The sequence below is a fragment of the Brachyhypopomus gauderio genome, chromosome 4 (genome assembly GCF_052324685.1).
Source record: "Brachyhypopomus gauderio isolate BG-103 chromosome 4, BGAUD_0.2, whole genome shotgun sequence".
Taxonomy (NCBI): domain Eukaryota; kingdom Metazoa; phylum Chordata; class Actinopteri; order Gymnotiformes; family Hypopomidae; genus Brachyhypopomus; species Brachyhypopomus gauderio.
The window spans coordinates 32,558,269-32,583,813 of NC_135214.1; the positions used below are offsets into that span (position 1 = coordinate 32,558,269).

The 25,545-nt window shown below is 46.8% G+C and overlaps 1 protein-coding gene across 2 annotated transcripts; it reads left to right on the top strand.

The window, feature by feature from the left end:
* The first annotated feature begins 938 nt into the window (after positions 1-938).
* Positions 939-25,278, top strand: otud5a (OTU deubiquitinase 5a). 2 transcript variants are annotated; one of them, XM_077004060.1, is made up of 9 exons: positions 939-1,740; positions 3,642-3,735; positions 16,013-16,077; positions 16,179-16,335; positions 18,937-19,085; positions 21,406-21,591; positions 22,970-23,177; positions 24,102-24,218; positions 24,734-25,278. In XM_077004060.1, the coding sequence occupies exons 1-9, from the start codon at positions 1,180-1,182 to the stop codon at positions 24,853-24,855; spliced, it is 1,659 nt and encodes a 552-aa protein (XP_076860175.1). In that variant the 5' UTR covers positions 939-1,179; the 3' UTR covers positions 24,856-25,278. The 2 variants fall into 2 exon arrangements, with proteins under 2 accessions (XP_076860175.1, XP_076860176.1); XM_077004061.1 differs by having other exon boundaries at positions 3,645-3,735.
* Positions 25,279-25,545: the final 267 nt, after the last annotated feature.

The window sequence follows — 25,545 nt, forward strand, 5'->3', positions numbered from 1 at the left end:
AACTAAACTTTGATACTGTAATAGCATGAAAACTATGAGTGTGTGAGATTATTATGAAATCGAAGACAAAAACGAGGTCAATGTGATGAAAAATAAGGGATGAAAAGGAATGTATATACGAGTGGTAGAGTAATTTATATCACTCCTCGAATCAGGGACAGCCCGTTGCATGGTTTCAGCTTGAATTTTGACAAAATTGGAGCAGTTAAAAAAATTGCCCCATGTAAGTCTATGAAAAAAAGGCCAGATGAAGGGGATAAGAGAGATTGCTCTTTAAAAACACAAGCATCTCTTTCATGTACAGTATAGGACAAACGTTTCTGGAAAGTTTAAGTGTTTCAAGCTTAAAAACTACAAACGAAATAAAATTTGCAAGGGAAGTAAAAGAACACTAATCTAACTTTGCAATTATTTTAAAGTCACCATTGGCGTAAATATTTAGGACTCATCTAAGCACAAGTATCCTAGTTTGGAATCTAGTTCCCTAATAGTTATATGAACATTGAATACTTTTTTCCCAGCAGGCTGAACGCAAAATGTTGAACAGAATATGACCTTAGAATGTTATTTATATCAGGTCATCTATAACCTCCCAGAATAAGACATCTAATTTTGAATCCGTTCAATCTTACTTTTATCACAGTAGCTATGACTATATGGTGAAACTAACTGGTTCTAAATCAGGTTACTTGTACTAGGACAATGAAAACTTATGTTTATGAGTTTATCCTTTCAGACAAGCTTCCTCTATAGTAAATCCATAGTAAATCACTCGAACCGTAGCCTACATTATAAGCAGTAATATCTCAAAACACACTGTAAAACACGTCTCTGTTGTAATATTTAAAAAAGCAACACTCGTCCCAGTATTATATTACATATCACTAATAACCTGAAGAGGAGAGTAACAACGGAAGTGACGTAGCCGTGTCGTCAGTCTTGTGTTGATGTTTTGTGGAAAGTGGAGAGCGGTGGACGGGAAGAGGGAGCGAGACGGGCTGTTTTTGTTCTCCTTCCGTCGGCTTTTATCGGTAAAAAGGATCCGGTGCTTCGCCGAAACGTCCGAGGACGCGTACTACGATCAAGAAGACAGCCACGTTGAAGTCTTTCAACGCAAAGCGCGCTCAGAAACGGAGGAACCGTCCCCCTCCTGACCCCCCCCCTCTTTAAATAGCGAACATGACGATCCTGCCGAAGAAGAAACCGAACTCGTCCGTCGGTGTTTCCGACCATTCCGACGAGACCGACAGACGGACTGGTCCGGACCCGCACCCGCACTCACACGGCGTTAGAGCCGGTGCCAGGCCTCGCGCCTCTCCGCCTCCCTGGTCATACCAAGCCGCTCCGCCTTCATCGAGAGAGGACAGGCGGAATGAGTCCAGCACCCGGCCGCAGCAGGCCTCCCCTCCGCCCGTAGGAGCGGGCACCCCCGCCGGTCCGGGAGATGGAGGCGGTGTCGGTGGGATCAGCTGCGTACCGGGAACGCGCGGGGAGCTGACGGCCGGTGTTGGCTGCATTGGCGCGAGCATTGGGAGCTGCTGCACGGGGCCGGGACTGAGTAAGAGGCGACGACAGGCCACTTGCACGGGAGGAGTGGCCGGTGGAGGGACCCCCGGGGCGTCGGGAGGTGGAGGAGTGGGTCCAAGCCCCGATCAGGAGGAAGGTGCCGGTTACAATAGTGAAGATGAGTACGAGAACGCTTCTAGACTACAGTCGGAGGACCCAGCAACAGTTGAACAGGTAGATATGGAAATGTCACCCAAACCTCAGACTCTGTGAGCATCATCTCACCTCTGTGGCTCCTGACTTGACCTGAGCAATTGGTGTGAAATTGGGCTGCCTGTAGCTTTTGAAGCGTTATAATGTTGTTATACAGATTTACTTCATTATCTAGCAGGGATAATGAAATGATGTTACTAATAAATATTGCTAATAATGATAATAACAAGACACTAAATTATGAAATATAACTGTTGAGAGCAAAAGAGCAGGTCATTTTACAAAGTTTGCTACTGCTGTTATTTTACCATGAACATTAAGATCATGGTGTAGTTTGGTGAAGTCTGATGTAGTCTAACAGGCCCTGAGTGGAGTTCACGCCAGCAGCTTCTCTGGTCGTTATGTAGACCTGTGAGGATTTAACGTTGTAGAAATCATCCTGAATATTCTGATGTTTCCTCCTTTTTCTTGAACACTTCGTCTTCAAGTGTTCAGCATGGCAGTAGCACGTGGTTTCTCTGGTCATGACTAAAGGAGTTTTGAACTGCAGCTGCTGTAATAGGTTTATTTTAGGACACCACAGCTAAACTGTCTATACATCCTAATAGCTAGAATTAAAATGGTTACTGTGAGGGGGAAAAATGATTCTGTGGTTGCCCCCGGCAACTTAAAATTACATTATGGTCGTGCTGTATTAACCAATCAGGCAAGCCCTATACAGTGAGACACTCCCTCCTGCCTGACAGATCTGCTGCATGAGCCTGATTGTTAAGTAAAGATTTGGATAAAAGGCGTCAGGTAGAACGTAGGGTCTCAGACTCCTTTAGTGCTTTAGCCTGGAGGAAGTTAGCAAAAACTGACACTGAATATAACCGCTTTAAATGTGCCATTTATAGAACTGTAATAACTAATAATTTAACAAACACACATACATTAATAAAAAAGGATCCAACTTCGGCTTTGAAGAGTTTCCTGGATATAGGAGAGTACAGCTTTAACATTACAACAATCATCATTTATTGTCACACTTAAAAGGGAAAATTGGCGCTTACTAGACTTTAATTATGACATGATGGGTTTCCATTGGTTCTTGTTACTAAGAAACCAGACCGTTTCATTTTCTTGCTCTTCCATGCACACAAGTACACAGACAAGCAAAAACATTTTAAATTTGCAGATTTTCAGTACAGCATTTTCATTTTAAAATGAAGAATTCTTAAAAATACAATTCTATCTACAGCTTGTATTTCTTGCTTTTTATTCAAAATGTATATAAAATAAAAAATTGTCACCTTTTTATGACATTACATTTATATTTATGACATTTAGTTAAGGGTTTAAATTACAACGCATACTAATATATCTATTTAAGTATTTAAAAAGCTAATTTTGCTTTGCATATTTGATACGGCAGTAAATGTATTGTTTAGTGAGCTGTTGCGTATCGACAGCAATAGTGCTTTTAGGGTGATGGGTTGAAAGATTGCAGCACTACCATGTGAGACTTCCCGACAGGTCATTTTTCATGTTAATTTCATGTCTCATCACTGCAACCCCCATAAAATATTTTCTTCTTCTGTTTCTTTGGACAACAGCTACATGCCTAAACCTTTACTATTTGCTCTTTTGTCACTAACAAACTGAATCCATAGAGAGGAATGTAAATGAAAATGTATGATACAAGATCTATATAAGACAAAACAAACCCCAGGCAACACAGGACCTGTGCATTCAGACAGTGTGATGTATCCCTCCTCTTTGAATGAATGGACTAGTTTGTTGAAGAAAGTACTGCCTTGGGACAGGGGATCACAAAATATCCATCTGCCCACACCGCTGTTTCCTCTCCAATTTAAGGTTCTTAATGTTGAAGTAGCCTTTCTCTGTCTCTGTCAAATTCTCTCTCTCTCTCTCTCTCGCAGCAGGAGCACTGGTTCGAGAAAGCACTTAGGGATAAGAAAGGCTTTGTGATTAAAAAGATGAAAGAAGACGGTGCCTGCCTCTTCAGAGCAGTCGGTGGGTCCACAGCCTGTTCGTTTTCTTGTCATTATGAATTACGTTGGGGTTTGACACCTTCAGTCCTTTACCTGACAAAGGAGCTTCTTGTCAGGCTCATGTAAAACCTTTTTAATCCACAGAAATGTATTTTTCTTCCGTAATGAGTTTGCAGAAGTGAAAGTGTAGGTGGTGCTAGCAGGAAGATGTGAAGAATGCCATAATCAGTAGAAGTCTGTCGGACACACAGCGCTCACAATAATCATGCTTGGTTCTGTTAAACACATTATCAAAAGATATATAAAAATATAGTCCAACAAGGCCTAGCCAGGAAGTATTGATTACATGGTGAGGTCTTGCAGTTATTATTTGTGCCCACTAGATGGCGCCATTATCCTACATTTGTAGAACAGCGGCACCTGAGCAACAGTTTCTCACATCATAATAAAACCTGCCCGGTTCTCTTTTTAGTGGCAACTGCTGACATTCACTTCAGTTTAACTCTGTTTCTCTCAAACAGCAGTTTCTTTGTGGATTTATTTTTATGAATCTGTTTCCTTTTTAATATATTTTTATAGTGGTGCATTAACACTTAAAATCAGCAAATTCTTTTTTATCAGCCCATCTATTGTCAAGTCACTTGTAGTTCAGGAAAAAAAAAAACAGGACCCTGCTTCCTTTGTTTTTGTTTATATATGTAATCATACAACTGGTAGAACTCGTCATTTCGACCTGGTAAGATTGTTTGTAAGATTGTTTTCCGTGGGAAACAGACTTTTTTTTCTCTCTCACTGTGTTTTTGTTTTTTTCTTCCTCTCTCACACCCCCTCCTACATGCAAACACACCCCCCCCCCCCCACATAACCATGCACTCACTGACACATTTCAGGTCCTCTTTCAGTTTCTTCAGTGGTACCTGCGTTTGGGGTTCCCCCCTTAGTTGTGTGGCCCTCCTGCACATTTCCAACCTTTGTATTCTGTTTTACATACTGGGGCACATCTCACATTCCTGCATTCCCAGTTTACGTACTGAGGCACATCTCACATTCCTGCATTCCCAGCTTACGTACTGGGACACATCTCACATTCCTGCATTCCCAGTTTACGTACTGGGGCACATTTCTGGGCTGCTGGTGCTTACCTGTTTGATACTGTCAGGAGGTTGCCAGTTCAAAGACCACCATCGCTAAGTCACCAGTGTTGGGTCCCCTGAGCAAGGCCCCTAATAACACTCAACTGTATTCAGTCATAATTGTAAGTCACTTTGGATAAAAGCATTTGCTAAATGCTGTGAATTTAAATGTATTGTCACTTCAAACTGGGGCCCAGTCCCAAACTGGGGCCCAGTCCCAAATGGGGACAGCTCATGTCGACAGCTTCGTCCCTCCCATCCCGCATCAGCACACAGAACATCACACAGAAGTTCTGCCCCCTCCGAAGCGTGGAGGGGACAGAATTTGTCATTTATATTCCAGTAAACAGAGAATAGCGTGAATTGAGGTACAAACAGGAAATGAGGGTCTTACTCTTTACACAGTCACAGCAGTTACTCCTCATGGTGGCCCCTGCTGTCGCCGTCTGTGAGGGCTTTTTGAAAAACTCCCAGTTGTTTCTCGGAATCTCAAATCAGATGAGCTTCGCTTGCTTTTATGTATATTTATACCATAACACCAACACTCTTCAAACACACGTTTACACACACACAAAAGTATGCTTGCTTTATGAGAAACATGAAACACAGCTTCCACTCTAATTCTACACATTACACCTTTAGTGCTAGGGCTATATTTGATTGAATCCAGTCCTTGATGTTTATCCCTCCACAACGCGGACAGGAGAGCAGGCCATGTCTGCTATCCTCTGGCTATTCTTCTCACAGGCCTCTAGCTAAAACGATGCAAAGGTTTTGCGTGAGCTTAAGTTTATTATACAACATGATTTCGTGAGAGCACATGGCTTCCAGAAAGGCAGCTTTTGAATAACCTCGCACGGTTTTGCATGACTGTCTGAGCCCGAGCTCATTTCTCTGGGTCTTTGCTTGCTTTGGCCTGGTATGGCGGCTGCAGTCTTAAGAATCCCGACTGGCAGAACTCGGGTGTGTCGTTTCCTTTGTGATGCATTTGGAATGTATGTATGACACTGTCAGTATTCCGTAATCCTCCTGTCCAATAAATGGTAATGGGTCATTCCCCACCCAATGATGTGTTTCTCGGCAGTATAAGAGTAGTTTTTACAAATGACAACCCCCCCCTCACACACACACACACACCTGCGTCTTGTTTGTGTGATAGTGAGAACGTCTAGCTGTGGTTTCGGTTTTGCTATTACAACCCGCTGAGTGCTGGTAGTTTCGCGGTTGGGCTTCTGGCCACCAACACAAGTTCAGGTGCAAAGTTTCACCCGCGCTGTTTTAAAGAACCGGCCGGAGGCTGTTAACGATGCAGGTAGATGGACCTGGCGGGTCGCTGTCTCACCGTGACCGTAGACGTCCTCGCTCTGCTGTATGCGGGCTTGTGATGACTCTGACAGTGTTGCGTTAATGGGGTTACTGCTGGAATGTGAACTGGTGTTCGTCAGACGTGGGAAACGGTGTCAGGTGTTGCAACCCAGCCCTGGCTGCTAGCACTCACACACACACACACACACACACACCACCCCGTGCGGGTCGCTTGGCCTCAGCCTGGCCTGCCTTGGGCTCCAGAGTGTGGGTTAGTTTTGACCCCGATCTAACCCCACACACGCTGTGGGACAGCGAAGGGAAGAGTGGGCCAGCTTGACCTCGGCCTGCTAAAGCAAGCTTTCATTTCATTCCTCCATTCCTGTTTCCACACTCTGGACGTTATCGGTTACTCTTCAGTCCTGCCCGGGGCGGGATCGAATTAGCAGAGTTTAGCCACAGGAGGCCGCGCGGGAAACAGGTAGGATCTTGAGTGCAGTCATGGGCCGGCCAGGCCCCGGGGATTATTTGCATTTGGAACTGAAGTCAACACCCGTTCCTGGACCCCCGCACCCGGATAGCTGTCAGTCACCTCGTGTGCAGGTGCATTTCACTCACGGTCCAGTTGTCTGCAGTGAAATCGGATTTCTGCGGCCTCTCGTTAGCACCAGCTGTCCTGAAGCTTGGTGTCCCGTCCGGAGCGCGTTTGCCTGCCGCACGGCCATCTCGGGACACAGCGCGTGTGATCCCATCCTGCTTCTAACTGCAGCTTTTGTGTCATTTCCACCTGTCCAGAAATATCTGATCACCCCCCCCCCCCCCCCCCCCCAAAATCCTATTGGCCAAATGTTTTGATATCAGGTACAAATGGGATTTGAGTTCACAATCTTCCTCTCAGGACTAAAGTTACAGGAAAAGAACTTAATCCACAGATGGAATAAGGTGAAAGTTGCTAAGCCTCTTTAAGGGAGCAACACTTTTTTTTTTTTTTTTTATAAATCTCTTTCACTTTTGTTTGGTAAAGGAACAATCATTAGAAACGGGCTCTTCCAGCCTTTCTTTCTGACAAGAAATTCTTCCCAGCAAGCCTCAACACTTTGGCATGAAAACATCCGGCTCTTGGTGGGTGTAGAGAGTATCTGTTGAGCTAATCTTGGCTGGCATGCCTTGTCACAAGCTCTTCTTTACCGAACATGTTTTGCTCATGATTTGTAAACAGGAACGAGCAACCAATAGCAAAACAGTAACATGAGTGACGTGAGATTTCTTAAATAACGCAATTTTTTGTTCTTTCTTCTAAAATTTCATTAAACTTAAAAACCCGGTGCATTCGTATGTGATATGTCACTTAAACGTCCGGCTGGGAAGTGAACGGTTTGACCCGAAACACTTCTCCTACCGGGAAGCTGAGACTCGAGCTCTGTGTGAGTGCAGCATTTATATGCTTGTGAGAAGTCAGCTTTTTTGGCCTTGTCTATTGGCTTTGGGCGGAGGGCACGGAGGCCTGAGGACAGAGCGCTATGTTCCTGGCTGTCAGTCAGGAGGCTGTGGGTTGACCTGCCCTGAAGCTTTGCTAACCCTCGCAGGTATTCAATCGTCAGGTGTGTCCACCCTGCTTATGGAAATCAGCATCGCATTCAAATCGCATTCCAGCGTAGGCGGCGTTCCGTTCCGTGCAGTTTGCTGCTGGTGTGCTGACACGTGGACAGGGGCCGTGACTTGACGAGAAGCACGCGGTGCCACCGGTCTGGGTGCTGGGCCCAGGAGGGGCGGGGCTATAGGAGGGAGGGGCGTGGCTGAAAGGATGTTGGAATTCCAGCGGGCTGGGATCCAACTCTCCCTGGGCCTCGGTGGGCACACGGCGTCTGCTCAAACACGTGAGACGCCTCGGCGTGCTGTGATGTTTTTGTTATTCTTGCGTTGATGCGTGTTGCTTTAAATAGACACTTCCTTTTCTCCTTTGATGCTGGCAGGATGTTTCAGGTGAGCGCAGTACGAGGACTAAAGAGAGATTTTTATCTAAGAATTTTTCAGAAAAGATGATTCAAAGAAAGGATGAAATCCACTTAGCCGAACAGGAAAGTGCCCCGAAGCTGCAGCCCGTGGAACTCCTGTCATGAGCTGTTCACGTCTTAACGCCATGTTCTCTTATACCTGTTGTTGATTTGTTTTATAATAATTGCACAAATCTGTGAGATGTCAGAGCAGTGAGATGCAGGTTGACTTTGCAGTTTAACCCAGGTTACTATGCATAGCTAGGGCAAGACTGGCCATCAAAGGTCACTTCAGTGACTCCACGTCCACAGTGCTTGGGTGGAGGGGGTGGAGGGGGTGAGCCAGCAGCAAGGGGGGGATTCTGTCTGTTCTCACTGGACGACCCCTTTCCAACACATTCAGCAGAAAAGGGGGCCTTCTGACTCCCGCAGGTGCACCTGAAGACGCCCCACATCACAGCGTCCCGTGCAAACACAGACCAAAGTTTGAGCGTGTGTCGGAGTCAGATGTTTCCAGAGTAAATTCCACAGGCACCTACATCATTATATCGATCTGTTTACCCCCAGGCCACGCACGGCCAGACATGTTTCATAACACAACAGAATTCGCATGGTGGCATACAATCACAAAAGTGGGGAATTTATAGATACACAGTCCCAAAGGGTCTGTGGAGGTAAATGAATGATAATGCGGGGGGGGGGGGTTTGTTGGACTGCTGTTAAAGTGCTGCATTAGTAGATAGAAAATATGTGCAAAACATTCAAAGAGACACAATGGTGAAGATAAAATCTTGTGATCTTTTCATTTCTAAAGAATTATCCAGATTCTTTTTTAAAATGTGGGGGGGGGAGGTCTTCTTGTCTCGTACTTGGGCAGTCGTGTCAGTCAGTAATGACAAAAATGTCAGAGAGTAATAACATCTCGAGCGCACATGCGGCCGTGCCGTGGGATGGGCCTGTAGGCCGTTAACCCAACCCAGACAGCAGCGGTTTCTGTCTTCAGAGCTGCTGCAGACGGTGACGGCCGAGCGAGATGTCTGCAGCCTTTGCCTCGGTTCCTGCAGAAAAGCCTGCAGACTTGCCTTGGTCTGACCTTCTGAACTTTAAGAATGCAGGACTCAGAACGCAAGGCTGCAGGCTGTTGTGAAATCCTGGTGATCCCCTCTCTTCTCACGACAAGCCAAAGTTCTGAAGTAAAGGTGTGACCTCTCACCTAGTTAGTGATCGACATCCCAGTGTTACAAAGCTGAATGTTTTCCTATATCATTAACCAGAATGTCATTTCCTAAGACGTTTCGGTGAGAGGACGTCTAGTCACTGAGATGACTTCAGTTTGATTATTGAGATGACTTCACTTTGCAAGGTGTGTGTGGGGTTTGTGTGGAGTAGATTCTGTTGCAGCACCTTGAATGCAGGGCAGGTGTGAGTGAGGTGGAGGTGAGGTGCTGCAGATTTGCATGCATGGAGGTGCGTCTGTGGGGGCAGGTGATTTTGTGGAGTGGTGTGTGTGTGTGTGGGTGTGTGTGTATGTGTCGGCAGGAGTGTGCGGTGGAGTGCGGTGGTTCGGCAGTGGTGTGGTGCATGTATACAGGAGTTTGTACAGTGTTGTTTGTGTATAGAGGTGTGTGTGTGTACAGTGGTGCATGTGCGATGGTGTGTGTGTGTGTGTACAGTGGTGTGGTGCATGTGTGCAGGCATGTGCGGTGGTGTGGTGTGCATGTACAGTGTGTACAATGGGATGTGTGTATAGTGGACTGTGTGTACAGGAGTGTGTACTGTGGGGGGGGGGGGGGTGTGTACAGGAGTGTGTACGTACACTGTGGTGTGTGTGTAGAGTGGGGTGTGTGTAGAGAGGGGTGTGTGCCTTGGTGCTGGCGGTCAGTAGTGGCGACATTCTCTCCTGGGCCATCAGAGAACTTTGCTCTTACTGTTGTGCTGTGCGCCTGCCAAGGTCCTCGTGCTGGGCCTCTTACCAGCCAAGACCTGCATGTGATGAGCAGTTGAGGAGAGGTTAAGAATAACCCCCACACGGCCTATTTCACCAGGCATCCTTTGATATCTCCTTCATTTATAGAGAAACCACACACATGGTAAGGAACCGCTATAAGTTCTCACCAAAACCGACCAATGTCAGGAAATCCCAAGATGCTTCTGCTCAGTGCTTTACTCTGAGGAGTTTATGGATACCTGCAGGACAGGGAGTGACGTTTGGAGGGTGTGAGGTGACACAGGACAGGGAGTGACGTTTGGAGGGTGTGGTCACGCAGGACAGGGAGTGACGTTTGGAGGGTGTGAGGTGACACAGGACATGGAGTGACGTTTGGAGGGTGTGAGGTGACACAGGACATGGAGTGACGTTTGGAGGGTGTGAGGTGACACAGGACAGGGAGTGACGTTTGGAGGGTGTGGTCACGCAGGACAGGGAGTGACGTTTGGAGGGTGTGAGGTGACACAGGACAGGGAGTGACGTTTGGAGGGTGTGAGGTGACACAGGACAGGGAGTGACGTTTGGAGGGTGTGAGGTGACACAGGACAGGGAGTGACGTTTGGAGGGTGTGAGGTGACACAGGACAGGGAGTGACGTTTGGAGCGTGTGGTCACGCAGGACAGGGAGTGACGTTTGGAGCGTGTGAGGTCACACAGGGCTGCATTTACCGCCTCTAGTCAGGTGTGGAAATGTGTAGGTGAGATGTTCCTGCAGGTCTGTGGAATCTGCTGGTGTAGCAGCCTGACTCGGGCGACCTCAACTCTGACATGATGACTTCTGACCTCAGCTTGGAACACGTGTGAGGTGTTGCTGAATGAACAATTCCAGGATTGGAGGGGGGGGTCAAAGCTCTGAGCACACAGTAAGCTCCTAGCTCTGCTGAAGGTCTGAAGAACACCAGCAGACCTGCAGTGGCGCTCTCGTCTTGATCAGGTGCTTCAACACGGAGCTGCCACTGAACAGAAAGCAGCACGCAGCAGTTGGGACTATTGTGTTTGGATTCTGCCAAATCTCTCATTTATAACCGGCCTCCGTTAGTTTATATTTAGTATTGGCAATTATGGTTGTGTTCCATTCATCCTAAATCATAGTTCATGATCATTCAAAATCAGTTTTGGGTTTTTAAAAATCCACCACTGCATTGTATAACATGACAGGGCATGGAGGAGCATTGGAGGCTCTGATGATCATATATTTTAGTTATATTTCTGAAATAAAGAGGGTGTGCAGACAGTAACTCCACTGCTTGTATGTTTGGACCACATCGGGGTATAAAGCTGGCAACATGTCACATCTCAAAGACTCATTATCAATGGGAATGAGATCTAAGAAAATGTAATAGGGCGATTCTGTAAGTTTAAGAGACGTGGTGAGCTTAGTTTCAGTAAAAAAGCAATATATACCGTCACCAGGTTGGGTGGGAGCTGGTGGTGTAAAGATCTGATGATAAGTCATGACGTTTATCCATCACCTACAAAGTCACAATGCAAACTGCAAACATCACTATTTGTCCTACACAATATTCAATTGATTCCTCTGTGGCTTTTGTAAACCAAAATTACGTTTGTAAAATGGTTGTTCCACTCCAGACCACGCCTGCCATGCCATGTCTGTCCGTATCTGGGGCTGCCTATCGTTTTTCCATAGTACTATGGCCGTGACGTGGTTCCTGATGATCAAAAGCTTGAATGAGCGGCGCTGAAGTCACGTGACCTCGAGGCGACGCCTCAGGATTCTGCTGAAGAATCCCACGTGATGCCGCAGGGGCCCTTTGCCACCGCAGATAACGCTTATCGCAGGGCTGCAGGCTAGAACAGGGGGTGTGTCTTGGGCGTGTCTAGCCTTTGCCCTGCCCCCTTTTCTGAGAAAGACACTTGCTGGTTAGCGGAGCGGATGCTATCTCTGGCCTCCGTTGGGGGAAGCGCTCTTGTGGTTGGTGTTTCTGCTAAAAGATGGCCCCGAGCTCTTCCCCTTTCCTGTGAAGCCCGGCTTATTTGGTGCGCCGTTTCTCTGTAGACCTAACCTGCTTCTGCATTCTCCTGACTTGCCAGAATAGCCTTCTCATCACTGGTCATGTAAAAAGGTCACCAGGCCCTTATTTGGGGCGTTGAGCAAATCATTTGTTGCACAGTTCACGGAAGAAACCTTGTATCATCCTTACATGGTGGGATTGCTGTGTTAGTTCTTGTAGCGTTAAATACATTTCCCCAATTCTTCTGTAAGGCCTGCTGATGATTCTGCTCATGCTTCAGTGAAAATGGCCTCTACTGTCTGACTGACTGGTTTAACACCATGCAGTGCAGAGATTCTGCTGAAAAAGACCTAAATTCCTAAGTTACTAAGGTTTGAGAATGGACATGTTCGGTTAGATGTCTAAATGCTCCATGATCCAACTCTCATAGGTCATTTTTCCATTCAAGTGATGTTTTAGAAGAATAGTTTTGGCACTTTTAAACGTTTGCCAATATAAGCTATGTGCACAATGTCTTCAGCTAGAGTTTACCAACAACTTCCATTTCCACTGGCCATAGCAACATGTTTTAGCACTAAAGCAAAAAAAGCCCTTAAATGGAAACTTTAGCCATCGCTCCAATCACAGTTGATTTTGACAGGTTGGTTCTGTGTGAGCAAGTTTGGTGACTTGCTATAAATCAGCCAATCACAGTGGAGGTAATCAATTATTCATGTGCCAAAAGAAAAAAGGGGTTATCAGAAAATCAGCTAATGTCATTTTATGGCCATATCATAGCCTGGTAAATGGATCCGTATAACTGCACATTTGGCCCCGATCAGAAGTCCATTCTAAAATGCTGAATAAATGCATTTTGAGGTGCCATTAGCATTTTAGCGAGAGGGTTTGTGATGATGTTCCCTGTGTAGCCCCATGCCACTTGACCCATGACCTGTCTGGGAAAAGTGCCCCTGGGAAAATCTCATAGGATTCACAGACACAACCACACAGACACAAAAATTCTGTGATGTGTCAACAGCTGATGCTTGTCTGGACTGCCTTCCTCTTTCACTATGGTGTCGGTGTCTTTAACAGCATTAACACAAACTCTTGGCACTAAAAAATACAATGACATTGAAAGATGGAACAATGGTTTTATTGGACAGGTACTATGGTTGATATGGTTACACTAATCAAGTCACTAACAGTGAAACCATTAGGTACCATGGGGCATCTCTCACCCCTGCATAACTCTCTCTCTCTCTCCCTCACACTCTCTCCCTCTCTCTCTCTCTCCCCTCAGTTTGCTATTCAAATTGAGGTTGAAATGGGGAAAGAGCGAAGACAGGTGTTTATCATGACAGATGAGTCAGATTCATGTAAATGTTCCACGCTGTTGTGGAGGGGGAGGAGAGGGGGTGTCCCTGTCTTGCACGGATAATACTTACTGAGGTGTTTTTGTGTGTGTGTGTGTGTGTGTGTGTGTGTGTGTGTGTGTGTGTGTGTGAGAGGGGGGGGGAGAGAGAGAGAGAGAGAGAGAGAGAGAGAGAGAGAGGAGGGGGACATTGGTATAAATATCCACACAAGCCTCCGCTTTATGAATGGAAATCTGGAGGAGCTCAAAAATACCCACCTCTGGACACACCAGAGAAGTGAAAGCAGTCAGAAATTCCAGGGTTGAGTTCAAGCTTCACGTCACTGCTCCTCTGAGGGTACCGCGTGGGTACGTGTCACGCTGCATCTTCATGTCACGACTACCCAGAAGTCTGTCAGGATTAGTGAACTCTCTGCACTTCAAATCAACAAGCATTTAGAAACACCCCCCCCTTCCCAAAAGATACCGAAACGCCACATGACATTAATATCGGTGTCACCAGGTTCAGCCAAGGTTGTGATCACTGATGCTGTCCTAAACACCTGCTCAACAGAGCGTTCCTCCTTCTGCTGTTAGTTTCTCTGCACCTGCTACTGCAGTTCCACCATGACCTGTTGACCCCAGCTCTGGGAAAGGCTTGTGGGCTCGTGCGGCGTGACACGCTGCTACCCATCATACCTTTATAACATGAAAACCTGCGCTTAATATCAAGCGTACTGCAGTAGTCCAGGTGCTGCGTGGTTGTTTGTTTGTTTCTCAGTAGATCATGTGACCTCAGGCACAGTTGGAACACACAGCAGTTTTCCAAAGGAGTTTAAGGAAGTAGTGCACTTTCAGTTTCTAGTGCCCTGAAAACATTTTTGTGTGAGACCCGCTGTTTATATGCAGGCCGAAAACATGCTTAAATGACTTGTGAACAAGGGGGGAGTCCGTTTGAAGTTCTACTTGCTAACATGCATCTACAATTGTGTGCTGGGACATATTTTAGTGACTAATCAGTGCTTGCACAAGGTATTCAGCCACTGTTCCAGCTTTAAAACACAACATTCACAATTTTATGGCATGGCTGGTGGATGAATCGTGCAGGCAGTTTAGTATCGAACATCCACGGTAGTTCTGAATGCATCATCTCATCATCAACATGTAACACAGGTACTGACTGTGTGTGTGTGTGTGTGTGTGTGTGTGTGTGTGTGTTTACTTTTGTCTATCTGTAAAGAGCTGCAAATGCACATTGAAATAGCTTAATATTTGTCATTCAATTGTAGTTCACAGGTCCCCAAAAACATGTTTTTTTTCCCCCATAAAAAAAAAAACCCCCACAAAATGTCAGCATCGTAACGTTACGCACTGACATGCAGTTATATCTGTAGCTCTCTTTCTGTCGCCCCTTTTTCTGTCTTCTGCTCAAGTAGAGTTGTAGCATCCAGGACCTCTGTGTCACAACACAAGTAGGTCGATACCACAAAAGAGGAAATTGACTAAGAGATTCTGAGAAAGTGTGCGGACGGGCGTCATGTGACTTGCTGGAATAAGCCCTGCCTCATTTGCATGTGGCCGCAGTAAGGCGGATGAGGTGTTGCCGCGACGATGAACCTCCATGCCTGTTTGTTTACATCTGCACAGTTTTTTTTTCTTTTTTTTTGTTTTTTCTTTTTCTTTTTTTAAACAAACTTCTTCTTTTGAGTCATGCCAAGCCGCACAAGTGAGATCAGCAATGATTAAGCCCGCCAAAAATATTTTACACACAACTGCTGGTGCAACCGTGCATATGTGCAGAGGAACTTATTAAAACTGCAGAGACCAATGAATATTGAACGCCAAGAATACAAAATAACTGCAAAGATGTTACAGTGGGGAGTCCTGTCTTTTCAATCCAGTTCAAAATAAAGTTGATATGGTTTTCTGTGTTGTAACAGAGATGGCGTAGATGGGGTTGCCGGTTTCTTGTTCATATGTTACTCTGGTTTAATCCTTCACCAATTATCACTTTCTCTCCTCACCTATACACACTCCTTGTTTTTGCCTGTCATCCCATGTGAAGTGTGTAGCCCATGTGTAGCCCTTACCCTGGGTGTGTAGGCCTTACCCTGAGTGTGTGTAGGCCTTACCCTGGGTGTGTAGGCCTTACCCTGAGTGTGTGTAGGCCTTACCCTGGGTGTGTGTAGGCCTTACCCTGGGTGTGTAGGCCTTACCCTGGGTGTGTAGGCCTTACCCTGAGTGTGTGTAGGCCTTACCCTGGGTGTGTAGGTCTTACCCTGGGTGTGTAGGCCTTACCCTGGGTGTGTAGCCCTTTCCCTGGGTGTGTAGCCCTTTCCCTGGGTGTGTAGCCCTTACCCTGAGTGTGTAGGCCTTACTCTGGGTGTGTAGCCCTTTCCCTGGGTGTGTAGCCCTTTCCCTGGGTGTGTAGCCTTTTCCCTGGGTGTGTAGCCCTTTCTCTGGGTTCAGACAAGGCTGTGGTTCGGACTCCTCTGTGGTGCTTGTATGTGTTCTAGCCAAATAGCATTTTCCTTCCTGTTAAACGTTGTTCTCATGTATTTGTTTTAACTCGCAGCTGATCAGGTTTATGGAGACCAGGATATGCACGAAGTCGTTCGTAAACACTGCATGGACTACTTGGTGAGTTGGTTCTTCACACTTGCTTCCTGCAGCACTGCAGCCAGATGGTAAATGCGGGCATAGCCATGTGCTTATTTCTTCTGCACCTTCATCATCCTCAGATGAAGAATGCGGACTACTTCTCAAACTATGTGACGGAAGACTTCACCACGTACATCAGTCGGAAGAGGAAAAACAACTGTCACGGCAACCACATTGAGATGCAGGCCATGGCTGAGATGTACAACCGGCCTGTGGAGGTGTACCAGTATGGAACAGGTGAGGAGATGGGGAGGTGATCTGGTATTGTGGAGATGGGGAGATGATCTGGTATAGATGGTATAGTATAGATAGGGAGGTGATCTGGTATAGTGGATGTGAGGAAATGGGGAGGTGATCTGATATAGTGGAGATGGTGAGGTGATCTGGTATAGTGGAGGTGAGGAGATGGGGAGGTGATCTGGTATAGTGGAGGTGAGGAGATGGGGAGGTGATCTGGTATATTGGAGGTGATCTGGTGTAGTGGATGTGAGGAGATGGGGAGGTGATCTGGTATAGTGGAGGGGAGGAGATGGAGAGGTGATCTGGTATAGTAGAGGGGAGGAGATGGGGAGGTGATCTGGTATAGTGGAGGTGAGGAGATGGGGAGGTGATCTGGTATATTGGAGGTGATCTGGTGTAGTGGATGTGAGGAGATGGGGAGGTGATCTGGTATAGTGGAGGGGAGGAGATGGGGAGGTGATCTGGTATAGTAGAGGGGAGGAGATGGGGAGGTGATCTGGTATAGTGGAGGTGATCTGGTATAGTAGAGGGGAGGAGATGGGGAGGTGATCTGGTATAGTGGAGGGGAGGAGATGGGGAGGTGATCTGGTATAGTGGAGGTAAGGAGATGGGGAGGTGATTTGGTATAGTAGAGGTGAGGAGATGGGGAGGTGATCTGGTATAGTAGAGGGGAGGAGATGGGGAGGTGATCTGGTATAGTGGAGGTGATCTGGTATAGTGGATGTGAGGAAATGGGGAGGTGATCTGACATAGTGGAGATGGTGAGGTGATCTGGTATAGTGGAGGTGAAGAAATGGGGAGGTGATCTGGTATAGAGGAGATGAGGAGATGGAGGTGATCTGGTATAGTGGAGGGGAGGAGATGGAGAGGTGATCTGGTATAGTAGAGGGGAGGAGATGGGGAGGTGATCTGGTATAGTGGAGGTGAGGAAATGGGGAGGTGATCTGATATAGTGGAGATGGTGAGGTGATCTGGTATAGTGGAGGTGAGGAGATGGGGAGGTGATCTGGTATAGTGAAGGTGATCTGGTATAGTGGATGTGAGGAAATGGGGAGGTGATCTGACATAGTGGAGATGGTGAGGTGATCTGGTATAGTGGAGGTGAAGAAATGGGGAGGTGATCTGGTATAGAGGAGATGAGGAGATGGAGGTGATCTGGTATAGTGGAGGGGAGGAGATGGAGAGGTGATCTGGTATAGTAGAGGGGAGGAGATGGGGAGGTGATCTGGTATAGTGGAGGTGAGGAAATGGGGAGGTGATCTGATATAGTGGAGATGGTGAGGTGATCTGGTATAGTGGAGGTGAGGAGATGGGGAGGTGATCTGGTATAGTGAAGGTGATTGGTGTAGTGGATGTGAGGAGATGGGGAGGTGATCTGGTATTGTGGAGATGGGGAGATGATCTGGTATAGATGGTATAGTATAGATAGGGAGGTGATCTGGTATAGTGGATGTGAGGAAATGGGGAGGTGATCTGATATAGTGGAGATGGTGAGGTGATCTGGTATAGTGGAGGTGAGGAGATGGGGAGGTGATCTGGTATAGTGGAGGTGAGGAGATGGGGAGGTGATCTGGTATATTGGAGGTGATCTGGTGTAGTGGATGTGAGGAGATGGGGAGGTGATCTGGTATAGTGGAGGGGAGGAGATGGAGAGGTGATCTGGTATAGTAGAGGGGAGGAGATGGGGAGGTGATCTGGTATAGTGGAGGTGAGGAGATGGGGAGGTGATCTGGTATAGTGGAGGTGAGGAGATGGGGAGGTGATCTGGTATAGTGGAGGGGAGGAGATGGAGAGGTGATCTGGTATAGTAGAGGGGAGGAGATGGGGAGGTGATCTGGTATAGTGGAGGTGAGGAGATGAGGAGGTGATCTGGTATAGTGGAGGTGATCTGGTATAGTGGAGGTGAGGAGATGGGGAGGTGATCTGGTATAGTGAAGGTGAGGAGATGAGGAGGTGATCTGGTATAGTGGAGGTGATTGGTGTAGTGGAGGTGAGGAGATGGGGAGATGATCTGGTATAGTGGAGGTGAGGAGATGGGAGGTGATCTGGTATAGTGGAGGTGATCTGGTATAGTGGAGGTGATTGGTGTAGTGGAGGTGATCTGGTATAGTGGAGGTGATCTGGTATAGTGGAGGTGATTGGTGTAGTGGAGGTGAGGAGATGGGAGGTGATCTGGTATAGTGGAGGTGATTGGTGTAGTGGAGGTGAGGAGATGGGGAGGCCCCCATTAATGTATTTGTCATTTAGGGAGGGAAAAAAATTTAAAAACATTTGCTGCTTGGGGAAAAAAAGGTCAGGAAAGAATGAGTCAAAATGCTGACTGAACAGATGAACTAACTGATCTAGTCTTTAACCTGATCTACTTTTAAAATCAAGTGTTCTTTCACATTATTGTTTTGTAACTGATTCAGTTATTGCTTTTCTCATACTATACACTGTATACACTGCAAACGAGAAGCTCACTCTTTATTTCTAAGCAACACATGGAAAGATGGTTTCTGTGGCCTTGTGGCCATTGCTAAGTTTTGAGAAGTCATACAACCGTCGTAGACCTTGACTGACGCATACTTGACATTATGTCTGTCTTTTACCCTCCAGAACCAATCAATACGTTCCATGGGATCCATCAAAATAACGACGAACCAATCAGAGTGAGCTACCATCGTAATATTCACTACAACTCGGTGGTGAACCCAAACAAAGCCACGATCGGGGTGGGGCTGGGCCTCCCTGCTTTCAAACCAGGGGTAAGTTAAGGGGTTGCTTATAAGGGGTGGGGGGGGTTGCTTTGGGTAACGGTGGATCATCACTGGGAGGGTTGCTTTGGGTGACTGGGTCATCACTGGGAGGTCTAATTCTTCAGGACCACATGGGTCGTGGATGTTGGTTAAAGGGAAATCGGACCCGTGATTCCATAATTGTTCCATGCATGTCCTCCTCCGACATGATTGAATCTTATATCAGGGATCAATAAAGCAAACTCCTTAGTGAGTTATACAACATGTCTTCTTATTGATTAATCTAAATGAAGATCTTATCTAAGACCGCAGACGTCTCAAACTGTTGCAGACGTCTTGTTGCGGGGTACACCGTTGTGGGTGGGCTTCTTGGTCCAGTAGCGTGGCGTTCATTGTATGAAGTAGGGCCTGACCTGCTTCTGCTAACCTGCTGCCCATGTGCTCACACACGTCTTCTGCACGCTGCCTGGACCCCTGTGCAGACAGGCAGGCTTTGCATGGATCTTGCAGTGTAATGCTACATTGGCAGGGCCCCACACTTCCTGTATGCTCTGCATTACCTGATCTATACAACCCAGATCTCCATGGAACAGGACTTTTTCTGTGCCTTTATTCACAAAGACATCGCTACTGTTAAGAGCTTTTATTACCAATATCAGAAATGTTTGTTGTACTTTGATGAAGCAGTAGCATTAATTTATAAATGAAAAATCTCCTTTTTTATCTGGTAAGTGCACTTTGTAGCTCTTGGGTTTTAAATGCTGGTTTCTGGATTCAGCCACAGACTGCAGGAACAGGACATTGGTACAGCGTATAGAAACACGCTCACCGCACAGACCAGTCAGCCTGGTGCACATCTCCACAGGATAATTGTGGCAAGATTCCTGACGCGACGGCAGTGTTTAGAAAGAGGCGGATCGAGACACCCCGTGTTTTACCAGGACACCAGCATCTGCGCGCAGGCAAGAAGGAGCTCGGGTGGTCACGGGCTGTCCGAGACTGCTCAAAGCAGTCTGAACCCAGGGAGGAGGCCCCCACTCACACCTCACGGGCACACCCCACACTTCAGAAAGGGTCCCGCACACCACGGCCGTGCGAGAGACGTACCACACAGGCGTGCCTTTTCAGCAGCACCTTGTTGGCAGTGCACTGATTTGTTTGTGCGTCAGATGCCTCTTGGTAAGCGTGGTAGTGAGTGGTACTAGCAGCCCTCTAGGCAAATGCCACCTGTGGTGTGCAGAAGGACAGAGCGCCCTGACTGCATGTTGACTGAAGGGCGTTTCTACTGTTCACCCCAGCGAGGGACGATCTGAGTTCTTTCCAGGCTTATTCGTTTACAGTTTAGATAGCGAACCGATATGTTTGTTTAATTTGGATGTGGGCACCAACCGTGTAACTGGATAAGGACTTGGATATTAGTGAGTTTATCTGAGTGTTACTCAAGGGGATACGTCTGAATTCCTTACCTCTTTGTTCACAGATCACAACAAAGCAGACAGCAAAGAGGGCTCGCATTCAGCCACATACATTCCCCCGGATTTTTTTTTCCCTACTAGAGGAAAATGAAAACACGCACACAAAAAATAAATAAACACCACTGAATGACACGTTGCTGGAAGAGTGTGTGGCCATGTCGGCGTGTGTCTGTGTGCGGTGTTGGTCCATCAGTGTGTGCGTTGTACATGCACCGGAACAGCACCTACGGTCATAAAACAGCAGCTGTGGTGTCAGCCGGGGCTGAGATGTGGTCAGACGGGTTTTGTGTAACTGCTGGGGCCCGGCAGAGAGGGGACAGGGAACAGCACAGTTGGCGCTTGGACAGTATACTGTCACACCGCGCCAAGAGCAGAGCTCATGCACTCCCCCAGATAAGAAGGGAAGGGAGACGGAGAGAGAGAGAGAAAGAGAGAGGGAGAGAGAGACAAAGTGAAAGTGCATTCTTGTTCTGAAATCATGACACTGGATCAAACCAGTCCTGTTCATGTTACACTGCTGACTTCCAGAAAGTACCTGGACAGACAGGTAATAAATCAGGACAGTTGGGCCGTGTGCTGTGCCCACCCAGAGCACGTCTCTCCTATGGCGTACTGCGAATCACATTTCACTGTGTTAAAGAAAGTCCCTAAGGAGGACTTTTATTATCCAAAGTCTTTTGCTGCTTTCAGTGTGTTTGTGAGTGTTTGATTCTTTTATGATGTGTATACTTCAAAGGCCTCTGCCGTGGGCAAGGTTTATGGGTAAAGCAGCCTCTGCCATGACATCAGTGGTACCAACCGCTCCCCTCCCCCACCTCTGTCCATCTTGTCTCTCTCCATGGTTCTTGGAGCAGTATGCAGATCAGTCTCTAATGAAGAACGCTATTAAGACATCAGAGGAGTCATGGATCGAACAGCAGATGTTGGAGGATAAGAAGAGGGCTACGGACTGGGAGGCCACCAACGAGGCCATCGAGGAGCAGGTGGCCCGGGAGTCCTATCTGCAGTGGCTCCGGGACCAAGAAAAGCAGGCGAGACAGGTTGGTGGAGTGGGTTTGAGGGCGTGGTGGAGCGTGGTGCTGGTGCTGCTAGCGTGGGTTGGGGGTCATGGTAAAGAATGACCTCCCAGCAGCCCCTGAGGCCAAATTCCAGAAACGACTGTTTCAGACATTTTTTATCTTTGTGTCTTGTGTAATGCGAGGTTGGTTGAAGGGGTCATGCTTTATCGTGCTGAAGATTCTGTGCTGTGATGGAACAGCAGGTACAGTCGCACCACGGCTACGGTCGCACCACGGCTACGGTCGCACCACGGCTACGGTCGCACCACGGCTACAGTCACACCACGGCTACGGTCGCACCACGGCGCCAGCTGACGGCTTTCAGTGTTCACTTTTTCTTTTTGTGCAGTGGCTCCTAAACTTTGGTTCCTCACAATAATATGTAGCCATTCACCTAATTGCTGTTGTTTCTGAGAAGAGTTCCCAGTGCTGTATTGTATGGAGGGAGATTACTGTCTTTTATGTGAGAGCGCAAAGATTGTTCTTGTCTTTAGTCCTGTCCCTGTCTTTTTCCTGTCATGTTACTAAATAACATGCATTCAGCTAATTTACCAATAAAGCTAACAGCACATTTATCTTACCTTCAAAGTTGTGATAATTTAGCTTATATCACAAGTGTAATATGTTAATCACGTATGGATTCCCCGATCATGGAACAAAAAGTGCAGTTGTGCAATCAATGATTCGGGTAATCATCTACCCAGCCTTGATCTCTGACGTATTTCATTTTGTAATTACAAAGTGTGCAGATATTTTAGAAGTGCAGAAAACTGAAACATGCGCTGAAAACCAGTGAACCCAGCGCGTGTAACCCCCGGTGTGTTGCTTGTGAAACGCACAATCCTTGTTTCTCTGCTCTCGTCATTGCCGTTTTTGCTGGGTTTTCTTGATTTTGCTCCTTATGTCGGACCTTGTGTCTGATCTGTCCATTTAACATTATCTTTGTACTCTCAAATAAAAACCAGTAGTCTCGCTCAACAGTACTGTCACAGTTATAGGTCTGCAGACGGGACAAGCGGTTTTAGCAGTTCTACCACTACTTTCTCACACAGACCACCTGTGAATCAGGCCTGGTTTCAAAGAAATGCTATGCCTTCATATAAAGACCCCCAGAACTACAATTCTAATATTTCTTCAATAAATATCAGATTTCCCAAAATAAATGTTTGTCTCTAGGTAAGTGTTTTGAAGGATATTGTGGATTCCAGACAAGACACTGAAAGTAATAAAATAATCATTTTCACTTTCACTAATAACCGAATAAACCAATCACTAGTAAATGCATTTTACAATCTCACTCGTCTTTCCCTCCCCTCCATTCCCCTCTCTCTCTCCCTCTTTCTTCCGCTCCCTCTCTCAGCCCCGCAAGGCCAGCGCCACCTGCAGTTCGGCCACAGCTGCGACTTCTAGCGGACTGGAGGATTGGAGTGCGAGGTCACCACGACAACGGAGCTCCGCCCCCTCCCCCGAGAATCCTGACCCCACCCACTCGGACCCAGCCGCCAAGCCTCCCTCCCCGGCGGGGGCGGGGCTTGCGCTTTCCAAACCCCCTTCGCCGTGCGCGCCGGGTACGGTTCCTCATCCCCTCCATGTCTGGCACTGGGACTTCTGCTAACCTAAAGATTTCATTGTGGGTTTGAATGTAGCGGTATCAGGTTGGTCGTAATGGCTGCCATGCATGGACGTCAGAGACAGTCCCCACACCTTTGTCATTCTCTAAAAACATTACACAGAAAAACAGCAGCACCCTTCACAAAGGACATCTGATTCCATGTCTGTGGTTCTGTGTCTCCAGGCGATACTGCATCGCCTTGAATTCGAGACACGCTCCACCTTACCGACAAACAACAACAACAATAGATCCAGTTCTATGGGTGACTTTGATGATGCGTGTGTGAAGTGCCTTGTTTATCACCTCTAGACCTGGAGAGCCTGTTCCTCGGTCTCCCTGTGCCAATTCAACTGATTCGGCTCGTGTTGCGTTCGGTCGGGTGTTGTTGGGCAGGGATAGCACTACACAGTGCAGTGCTTCGGCCCTACAGGGAAAAGACTGCAAGACAACCGGCGTGTTTTTCCCATTTGTACCAAACGTAATTGTGAAACCGTAGCGGTGGAATGTTGATGTAAATGTTGAGCAGTGATTCCCCAGCTCAGTTATGGAATATTCTAGCACCACAAACATTTGTTTTCCCTGGGATTTAACACACCCAAGTCAACTGATCAGCTAAGGTTAAGGCTCAGTGATTGCCTCAAGGGCTTGGAAAGTACTGAAATGTGCACTGCAGTGGTACGTCATGACAGAGGTGGAGGAAACGCTTACCTCAGATGTACTCGGGGAATGCACATCATGCATTTGCACTCCATGCAAATATAGATTTTAGATTTTAGAAAACAAAAGTTCAATTTTAAACAAATAAACCAATCAAAAACAAACAAATCAACCAATCAATAGGACAGAAGGAGCACTCACAAGCGTTTGATGTTTTGTTTAGGTCCCAGTAACCAGGCGTGTGTTGGACCAGACAGAGCCGCCTCATCTTCACTGGTGTCTCTGTACCCTGCTCTGGGCTACCGAGCCATCATGCAGGACATGTCTCCGACCGCTTTCGGTAAGGACACTTGTCAAGGCTAACAGACCAGACTTTCTAACTGTCAGACTGAATTCTACATAAACAAACCAGACCAGGGCTTGACGGAGCTACAGGATTGATGAAATGCTTCGTTTAAAAATGTTAACTAACTGCGAAAGATGGCCGGTTTTGGTGACGTGATTTCCACATGTTGCTGATGGTAATATATGAGCTAAGCAGACAGAGCAAACTGATCCTTTAGGAGTGTGCACTTTTCCTCTTAGTGTTTTTTCAACTTGGCCTTATTTTTGCACCTCACATATCGGGAGGGTGATCGAGGTAAGGTGGTGGGGACGAAAAAGAGCTCAAAATGAAGAGCAGGGAAGGGGAAGGGGAAGATGATAGTAAAAAAATGGCTGTAGGCTGGTTGTCAAAACCACAAGACTGAGTTTTTTGCACTCTTGATGCAAGTATGACACACAAGTAAACAATTGTTTTTGTGTTACACACCTCCCCACACCCACAACCCACCCCCACCCTCCCCCGCACTAAAGGTCTCACGGACTGGGAGGACGATGAGATTTTGGCCTCGGTTCTGGCTGTATCGCAACAGGAGTACCTCGACAGCATGAAGAAGAATGCCACGCACAGGGAGCCTTCTCCGGATAGCAGCTGATGAAGGCGACACACTGCAGCCTCCACCCACACAACCTCCATCCGTTGTCCCCTGCAGGAGGCATAAAAAATGGGGAACAATCGTCACCAAGAAACACCCTGTCTTCCCTCTCTACCTTCTCCCCTCCATGCCCGCGTCATCCACCCGTCATCTGTCAGTAATAATGACCCACCACTGTAAGACTTCCCTCACCACCATCTTGTCAGTGGCTACTGACACCAACATTGGACTTCTTTAGATGCATGTTTAAACCCACATAACTGATATCATAGAAACAAAAACCATGAGAAAGCAAACAAAAAGTTATTAAAAATGTCATACTTTATCATCTTAATAATTGATTAATATAAGCTTGTTGTATTTTATTTCCTTGTTTGGGATTTTTTTTCCTTGAAATAAAAAAAGGAGACGTTTCTGAAGAAACGCGCGTTATCTCCGAGACTCTTTCGGGCACAGTGTAATGGAATGTAGTGCAGTGTGAATTCGGGCATGCACGAGATTCCAAGCTTTAGATACATTTAGATTTTGTTAAAATTATATTGCGACAGTCTCCTATATATAAGCTTTTATCTTAGTCGTTGGTAGTCGGAGAAGGTGGAAGACTTTAGTGTTCGTTCAATTTAGCCTTGCAGAATTGGAACGTCTGGAGCGTGACAATTGAAACACGTCACAAAGGGAACTGTGTTCCAT